Below are 9,339 nucleotides of genomic sequence, written 5' to 3'. Positions count from 1 at the left end.
TGTAGCCCTGGCTGTCCTGGAACTCACTTTGTAGACCAGGCTGGCCTCGAACTCAGAAATCTGCCTGCCTCTGCCTCCCAAGTGCTGGGATTAAAGGTATGTATTACCACACCCAGCTAGAGGTGTACATTTTTATCCTTATGAATTATATTACTTATCCAGAATTGTGTCAAAAGATAAATTAACTTCTAACATGTTTAAGAAAAATTGATAGGTATTTAGACAACTGGTGAAGATTGGGGCTCTTAAAGCCTAGAGAATTTGAGTCCTACCGTGGTGGTGCTCAGTAGAACAGAGGGGCCTGGGAGGTGTTGGTTTGCTGTTTTGTTTTGTTTTTGTTTTGTTCAGTTGTTGTTTTGGTTTGGTTTTGACTCCATGTAACCTGTCCTGGAACTTGTTCTGTAGACCAGGCTGGCTTCAAACTCAGAGATCCACCTTCCTGTACCTCTTGAGTGCTGGGATTAAAAGTATGCGCCACCAGCAGCTGGCTGAGAGCCTGGGAGTTAAGACCTGAGCTAAGATTGCCTTGCTATGAGACTGTAGCAGCCTGCAGCTTCAGACAGCCCCTGTGTGAGTGAAAAGATTCAGACCTGCCTGGAGACCTGAGCTGGGAATTCCCTTCCTGTTGTCCCCAGGCTGGCCGGCTGTTACCAGGCCCTGGATGGAGGCAACACGGCCGATGCGTTGGTGGATTTCACAGGTGGTGTTTCTGAACCCATTGACCTGACCGAGGGGGACTTGGCCACTGACGAGGCTAAGAGGAATCAGCTCTTTGAGCGCGTGCTGAAGGTGCACAGCAGAGGCGGGCTCATCAGTGCCTCCATCAAGGTAGGGGGGCTGCAGGGCAGACCCCAAGCCCTGGATGGGAGGGAGTGGGACTGAGCTTGGGCCCCAGTCAGCTCATCATAATGACCCTTGGCTTTCCGGGAGATGGAGTAGGTGGGGAGCATAGCCCCCTTTCCCCAGAGCTGAACAGCAACGCAAATCCAACCCCACCACCATGCAATACCCACTACACCGTTCACACCCCATTCAGACTCCCTTAGGCTCTTGTGTCCCAGCCTTTGAGATACTTTGTCAAGGTATAAAGTGTCAGAAGTTAAGGGGAAGCTGGAAGAGGACAGGGAGTCTCTAGTCCCTTTAGGTGATCTAGAGCTGGTCTTCAGGAGGATCCTCTGCTCAGTCACTGCTGGGAGAAAGGTGGGTTCATTGAACCCAGCATAAGCTAGCTTTCTATGGAGCTTGGTCAGCTGGCTCTCTAGAGACATGGAGCCCTGATTTATGCCTTCTGCTGAGTTCCGTGGTATAAACCCTCCCGTCAAGCTCATTTTCCTCTTATGTATTCACAAGCATCTCTTAACATTTCCGAGTATTACCACCAAGCGTGGTGCTGCACATCTGTAATCTCAGTACATGGGATTTGAGAGAGGCAGAGGCAGGAGGATTGCCAAGTTCAAAGCCAATCTAGTCCACATAGAGAATTCTAGGCCAGCCAGGCCTATGTATTGAGACGTGAAAAATTCTAAAAATATAGCAATCAGCTGCAGTGGGGCAAGTTGGCACCAATATACTCTGGTGTGCGTGCATGTGTGTGTGTGTGTGTGTGTGGTCCCCTGGGGTTCTGAGCCCTTAGCAAAGCAAAGAGCTTTCTGTGAGGTTGCAGTTCCCATTCCTACCTGAAGGAGGTGATGTGGCTCCTTAGCCTAGCTCCAGTGCCTTAGTTTAGATCCCAGTGTGACCCTCCTGTCTGTGTTTGCCCTGCAGGCTGTGACAGCAGCTGACATGGAGGCCCGCCTGGCATGTGGCCTGGTGAAGGGCCATGCATATGCTGTCACCGATGTGCGCAAGGTGCGCCTGGGCCATGGCCTGCTGGCCTTCTTCAAGTCAGAGAAGCTTGACATGATCCGCCTGAGGAACCCCTGGGGCGAGCGGGAGTGGACGGGGCCCTGGAGTGACACGTGAGGCTCACCAGGGTTGGGGCTGGATATGGGCACAGAGGCAAGGACAAGTGGTGACACTGGACTGGGCCTTGCAGGGTCTGGGAGAGATGCTCTGAGGAAAAAATAGGAGACTTACTTTCCAGTGTAAATGTGGTGCTGGGGGGGGGGGGTAGGTTCATCAAGGACAGTGGCCAGGAGAAGGGTGACATGCTTTGTACTTGGACAATGGCACCTCACCAGCTTTACTCCCTGACTTCATAGCCCTGGCATAAAGGAACATCACAATTCCTAGTGGGAGAGAACAGAGGCTTCTTAGCTGGGCTGGGCATGGCCTCCAGGTCTCTACCCACAGTGCTCTGCGGGCGGCTTGGTCCAGAGCTCTCCCTTGGGCTACTCCTCTTATCCTGTTCCCTCCCTGATACTCACTCCCCAGGTCAGAGGAATGGCAGAAAGTGAGCAAGAGTGAGAGGGAGAAGATGGGCGTGACCGTGCAGGACGATGGGGAATTCTGGTGAGTGTCTTCTTGTCTTGAGTTTGGGCTGGGGAGGACCTTCCTGGGGCCTGGCAGGAGCACAGGCCAGGGAGTTAGGAGCCACGGCCACAGTCATCAGTTTGCTATATAGCCTTGGAAACATCACACTACCCCTCTGATCCATTGCCACCTCTGTGAGATGTGTTGTATAGAAAAGGGTGCTTTTACCCCATGTCCTGTCTGCACACCTGAGGGACACCAGAACTGCCCGGTCACCCAGACCGAGTCTTAACAAGCAAGACTCAGAGCCAACAGTCAGTCACCTCAGAGCATCATCCCCTGTGTCCGTGCGCTGCAACTGCTGGCTGTGTCCACCCTGCATCCACCCCCCCCAGTGTCCATCCCCTTACGTCCCCTTATGACCTGTAGCTATTCCCTACAACACCTCCCATCCATTCCTCTATCTCCATCACCTGTGGTTCACCATTCCCTATGTCTTCTTCACACATCCACTCCCTGCATTCGTTTCCTGGACCCGTTCCCTAAATCTATTACCCTGTGCCCATCCCTCGCATCCAATTTCTCCACACATCCTGTTGCATGTACCCCCTGCGCCTTCTCACCCCCTTGCTTCCTTCCACTCATTCTTCTGAATACATCCCTTCCTCTGTTTCCGTACCTATTCATTCTATAAACCCATTTATTTCCCACACCCAGCCCCTCATCCAGCCCCTGTACCTTTTCATTCTCCCATATCCATCCCCTCATCTCCTCCCCATACCTATTCATTCTCCTGTATCTATTCCTTCCTTTGTATACACTCCCCTACCTGCATCCCTTTCACCCATGCATTCCCTAACATTCCTTCCCTCGAATCCATTTGCCAGTGTTCTATTTGGACTCCGTTTGGTACCCTGCTCTTCTTCACAGCCCCTACAGGGCGGGGAAAGGTACAAGGTGCCCGATGTGAGGTCCAGGCCATGTGGACCCACAGGCCAACCAGGAGCAGATGACAGTGACATTAATACCCTTACGAAACCCCCTTGTGCTGGGGTGGAGGAGGCTGGCCAGGCCCTCCAGTCTGCACTGCTGTGGACAGAGTCCACTTTCTGCAGTCTGGCTCAGGAGTCAGTTGAGTTAAAACATAGCAGTGTTGCTCCTCCCTGGGAAAAGCTGCTTTTAAAGGCATTTCTCAAGCATATTCAAGCACCTCTGGCACTGCCCGTGCTCCTGGAGGTGTGCCTGGCAGCAGCCTGGTCACTGCCCTTGCTTACCATGGAGGGAGGGTCAGGATTGTCTACCTGTTGATTCGGGTCTTACAGCGGCCTCGGAAGACAATGGGTAGAAACAGATCATACATGTTGTACATACCAGGGCTGCTGAGAAGGTGCTGACCATCAGTCCTGACAACTTCACTTCAATTCCTGGGCCCCACATGGTGGGAGGAGAGGACCTATTCCCACAGGCTGTCCTCTGACCTCCACATGCATGCCCTTCCCCCAACAATAAATGTTCTAAACTGCAATAAAATGTTAAGATGCGCACCCTGGTTATTAACACTGTGAACAGCTGTCACAGCCAACACACCAGCTACACGTACGTTCATGTTTTGCTCAGTGTCTTGCCTTCCCCGGGAGACAGGCAACTGTTAGTAGGTTCATCCCATTTTACAGATGAGGAAGTTGAGACCCAAGAGAGATTTGGCGTCTTGGTGGCATTGTATCCCGCTTACTTGTGTATAGCTGCGTTTCGGAGCATGGTTCAGTGCACCAAGCTCATTGCCTTCCTGCACTTAGGATGACCTTTGAGGACATGTGCCGGTACTTTACCGACATCATTAAGTGCCGCCTGATTAACACGTCCTACCTGAGCATCCATAAGACATGGGAGGAGGCCCGGCTGCATGGTGCCTGGACGAGACATGAGGACCCACAGCAGAACCGCAGTGGAGGCTGCATCAACCACAAGGACACTTTCTTCCAGAACCCACAGGTGGGCATGTGCAAGGACCCCACCCTGTCTTACCCTGCGTCAGCCATGGACCTGAGTAACTCAGGGATGTCCCTCATTATGACTATCTGTGCAGTGGGGCTCAGTGGACACTGTGTGAGGTCGTGAAGTCACTGTCTTACTGTCTGCCCTGCATATGGTCACAATGAGGAAAAGGCCACTCAGGGACTCAGAGCTCTCTTGTCTGGAGTCTCAGGCACAGTGAGAGGCCAAGTAGTGGTCTTTGTTTTCACAGTAGCCCAGTTTGGCTCTTCCCAGGAAGTGTGGCCAGGCTGTGCTTCCCCCTGGGAACTCTCCCCAGCAGCCTCCTCCTCCACTGCAGTCCGTCTACTCAGTCCTTAGACTCAGTGTGTCCTTCGTGAGCAGCACTTGTGTGCCAGGCTCTGAGGTGAGCACTTAGCATCTCGTTGAGCTCTCCCAGTCTTCAGTCAGGGTCGCCACTGTATGAGTTAATGGGCTCGTCTCCCAGAGGAGGGACTGACTGGGAGAGCTGATGGGATGGCCTAAGTTCATGCTACCAACATGGCTGGGCCTTTGCTGGAGTCTAGGCTCCCGAGATCCAGGAGGTTGACCTGGGTCTCACTGTGGATCTCTTTTCATGGCCACACCTTCAGTACGTATTTGAAGTCAAGAAGCCAGAAGATGAAGTGTTGATCAGTATCCAGCAGCGGCCAAAGCGCTCAACTCGCCGGGAGGGCAAAGGCGAGAATCTGGCCATCGGCTTTGACATCTATAAGGTGAGATCTATAAGGTGAGATCTGCGGGCTCACACCACTTGCGGTTGGCCTGGGCTCCGTGAGGTCTTGTGTGCCTGATGTTCTCGCTGCCATTCCCCCATCACTGCCCCTCCCCCAGGACTAGGCCTCTCATCTCCTGTAGTCTCTTGTGTTGGAGGCCTTTCCGTGCACGGGAGTAGGCAACCTTGTACAGAGACCAGCAGACTTGCCATAACTCCCCTGGCTTGGAAGTTGATGTCCTCCACACGTGATACTCAGTGTGGGGAGACAGTTGGCATGACAGATCCCACCATACATGTCAGATCTTCAGAACTTACTGAACCCACATGGGTGTCAGACACTGGTGCGTGCTTGGTCCCTAGCAGTCAGTGTTTATGAGAAAACCATTTGCTCTCTCCCCTGTGCTGACTCATTCATGTGTTGACATGCTGTGACACTTTGTGTCATGTCATGCGCTGCTTTTCCGGGAGCTGTCCGGGATGTCCTGGCAGCTGGTAGTGCCATTTCATGGCTTTGGCATGTGAGTTAGGCATGTCATGATAAGTAGTCTTCTAAGATCGTGAAGATAAGTTCTGAGACACCCACTGGAGGACCCACACTGCAGGTAGCACCATGCCATAGCCATAAGGAAGACAGCTATGAACAGCTCATCCATGAGCTCAGCACACCGTACAGATGTGCTGGCCGAACAAGGTGACTTGTGTCCCTCCTGTTGAGTGAGTTGAGATAGTGCAGGATTTCAACACGTCTGAAATTGAAAAGACATCCATTGTTTCTGGAGTTTTCCTTTCACTGTTTTCAGAGCATGGCTGACTGTAGGCAACTGAAATCATGGAAATTGGAACTGTGGATAGCAGGGTTGGCAGTGGGGGGCAACTGCATTTGGTAACTTTGTGACAAAACTCCAGGGTCAGGCTGGGTATGGCGGCACATGCCTGTAATCCCAGCACGTAAGAGGCTTTGGCAGGAAAACGAGGAGCAGCAAGACAGTCTCAGTTACAAAGCGAGTTCAAACCTGGGCTAGAGGAGACCTTGTTTCAGAAGCAAAGCAAGAGAAAGGCTCCGCAGGTAAAGAGGCTTGCTGCCAAAGCCTGATGATATGAGTTCAAAGGAAGGCATGTGAAGATGGAAGGAGAGAATTAACCCCACAATGGTGTCCTCTGACTAATACCTGTGTTCTGTGGCATGTATGCCCCCCATCTTACACACACATATATAATAAATAGTTAAAAAAAAGAACTTATAGCTTCATTGGCATCACCAGGAAATTTCTCACCACTTTTAAATTATTTTTCTTGTGGTAAAAGTCACAGACCACCTAATTGAGCAATCTAATGTATATAACCTAGAGACATCACTAGATTATCGTCTTTGTGAAGAGACGGTCCACTCCAGTAAGTCATTGCCACCCAATATGATAGAGCCTTCTGAGGGGGCCTCTGCAAAACACCCCAGCCAGCAGAGCATTGATCCGTGTGAGGCCAGGGGGAACTTCAGTTCAATATGACTCAGTAGCTGGTGTTGGTCCAAACTTCAAGAGTCTGACCCTGGGTGGTTCATTTTGGGGCATATTTAAGCACAGCACAATTTGGGGAAAATTCAATCAATCAATCCTGTGTGCACAATAGAGCTTAAGACATGGCTACATTGGATATCTTCATAAGGATGGGTTCTGTAAATTGACTGCATGGGGCATCTTCACAAGGCTAGGTTTTGTAGATTGGCTGCATGGGGCATCTTTATAAGGATAGGTTCTTTAGATTGGCTGCATGGGGCATCCTAAGGGTCTTGAGGATCTGGTGTGGTCTCAGTTTTTCAGCAACTTCCACTCCCAGCCATCACCCTTTGTGTTTGACATTCCTGGTTCCCTGGTGCTCATCTGTGAGCACAAGGGCCTCTGTGCTTTTCATACCTTTCCCCTCAGCCCTAACCAAACGCTAACCTAATCTTGTCCTTATAGATGTGCTAGTTCTGGATATTGTCTGTCTGTGTATCCTACTGATCCTTTGGAAATGGGATAGACTCTGATGCGGGGCTGTTTATGCCCCATCTCCTTTTGTTTCCACACAGGTGGAAGAGAACCGCCAATACCGTATGCACAGCCTACAGCATAAGGCCGCCAGCTCCATCTACATCAATTCACGCAGCGTTTTTTTGAGGACAGAACTGCCTGAGGGCCGCTATGTTATCATCCCTACCACCTTTGAGCCAGGCCATACTGGCGAGTTCCTGCTCCGAGTCTTCACAGATGTCCCCTCCAACTGCCGGTGTGTGGGGACTAGGGCTAGTGACCACATGCATATATACCCCATGCTGGGCTGGATTTTAACATGGGTCTTACCATTACTACCACATGTCCCATCTGTCGTCTCAGGATGAGAAATAGTGTCTATAAGTGCTAAGTGCTCTGCCGTCCTGAGAGGAGGACGTGGGGCAGAGAGGCTGGAGGCCTGTGGTAGTGGGTGTGGTTGAGTTTGCCATGAGGTTTGCTTAGCTCCTTGTTTTGAACCCCATCTGCACATTTGTCTTTATGCCGCCCATTCATTCCCCTATCTTGCCCTGTTTCAGGGAACTACGCCTGGATGAGCCCCCTCGGACCTGTTGGAGTTCCCTCTGTGGCTACCCTCAGCAGGTGGCCCAGGTCCATGTCCTGGGGGCTGCTGGCCTCAAGGACTCCCCAACAGGTGAGCTCCCCTGGAGTTTACCTCAGGCTCCCTCTACTTCAGTGCACACCCCAGTCTCCTGAGACCCCAGCACCTGTAGACCATCAGCCATCCAGCGGGTGATGTGAGCTTCTAGAGAGGTCCACGCCTGCCTCTCTGGAGCCCCCATGTGGTGGGGACATCAGATAGCTGCTGGGGGTTCAGAGACAGCTTCTCTAGACTGAGAAGGTGTTGAGCTGAGAAATGTGTATACAGAGAACGATTGGCAAGAACCACAGGCCAGAGGCCACTCTGTGCTCTTCCCTCTACCTGGCCCTAGAAAGTAGGGGACTAGGAAGGTGAATCAGGGTCCTGTTTCCCCTTCTCCTTTGGGACAAAGATCAGGTTGGCATGTCACCTTCCAGACACCTGTCCCATTAGGCTCTGTACCAGCCCCGTCCTCACCCCAGCTCCCCAATCCTCTCTCCAGGAGCAAACTCATATGTGATCATCAAGTGTGAGGGCGAAAAGGTTCGATCAGCTGTGCAGAGAGGGACCTCGACACCAGAGTACAATGTAAAAGGCATCTTCTATCGCAAGAAACTGGCTCAGCCTATCACCGTGCAGGTGAGACCCACTCACAAGCATATCCTGCCCCTCCCATAGTAGCCTGTCGATCCGAGAGGTAGGGCCCTGGGCAGAGAACCCTTCCATATGAGCCCGGGTGCAAGCTTCTGTTGCCTTGCCCCACCTCTTGCACCTCTGTAGGTGACTGATGTTTAGTCAGTTTGGGTCTGAGAGCCAACAAGGTTGGTCTCCCAGCTGAGAACAGTGCTGCTCTTTGCTGACCTGGTCCAAAGCCTTGGTCACTCTTCCTCAGAGCTTTCACAGTGAATCTACTTGAGAAGGTGACACTGAGGTCATGTGTGGTGTGTGGCTGTTTCCTAAGAGCCCCGGGGAGCTGATCTGAATGCCAGTGACCTTGGGCACAGCTCCTTTCTCTCAGTCCATCATGGCTGGAGCACGGTGACTCGGAGCTCATTATCAAGGAACCTTCTCCTCTGTCCCCGGGGCCAGAGCAGCCTCTCTCTGGGCAGGAAACCATCTGTAAACAAATGCGTAGCACCCTGAGGGAGCTACTAGATTTTCCAAGTTTTCTTAACACTCGGTCCCAGTGGTTTAAATCACAGACTTGTAGATACTGAGTCTAGAAGGACCATTAGGGGCAGGTAATTCAAGGCAAATATTAAAATGAGATTCTGAGTGTGGTGGCCCACATCTTAATCTCAGGAGACAGAGGCAGACAGACTCTGGGAGTTTGAGGCTAGCCTGATCTATGTAGATTAGACTGCTAGCAAGGGCTACATAGTGAAACATTGTCTCCTGAAAGAGAGAAAGGAAGGAAGAAAGGAAGGAGGGAAGGAGGGAGGGAGGAAAGAAAAAAAGGAAGGAAGGAAGGAAGGAGAGGGAGGAGAGGAAGGAGAGGAAGGAGAGAAAGGAGAGGGAGGAAGGAGAGGAAGGAGAGGAAGGAGAGGAGG

The 9,339-nt window shown here is 51.7% G+C and overlaps 1 protein-coding gene across 2 annotated transcripts in view; it reads left to right on the top strand.

The window, feature by feature from the left end:
* Capn5 (calpain 5) overlaps positions 1-9,339 on the top strand; it is a 61,627-nt gene that overhangs the window by 49,365 nt on the left and 2,923 nt on the right. For both annotated transcript variants that reach the window (XM_021167937.1, XM_029479915.1), the window contains exons 5-12: positions 636-828; positions 1,765-1,958; positions 2,374-2,451; positions 4,209-4,404; positions 5,037-5,159; positions 7,230-7,426; positions 7,728-7,843; positions 8,292-8,428. In XM_021167937.1, coding sequence (XP_021023596.1) covers positions 636-828; positions 1,765-1,958; positions 2,374-2,451; positions 4,209-4,404; positions 5,037-5,159; positions 7,230-7,426; positions 7,728-7,843; positions 8,292-8,428 — 1,234 coding nt within the window. The remainder of the gene's footprint in view (positions 1-635; positions 829-1,764; positions 1,959-2,373; positions 2,452-4,208; positions 4,405-5,036; positions 5,160-7,229; positions 7,427-7,727; positions 7,844-8,291; positions 8,429-9,339) is intronic.

Source organism: Mus caroli, chromosome 7 (assembly GCF_900094665.2).
Source record: "Mus caroli chromosome 7, CAROLI_EIJ_v1.1, whole genome shotgun sequence".
NCBI classification, from domain to species: Eukaryota; Metazoa; Chordata; class Mammalia; order Rodentia; family Muridae; genus Mus; species Mus caroli.
The sequence above is the reverse complement of the archived record's forward strand: the minus strand, read 5'-3'. Positions and strand labels throughout refer to the sequence as shown.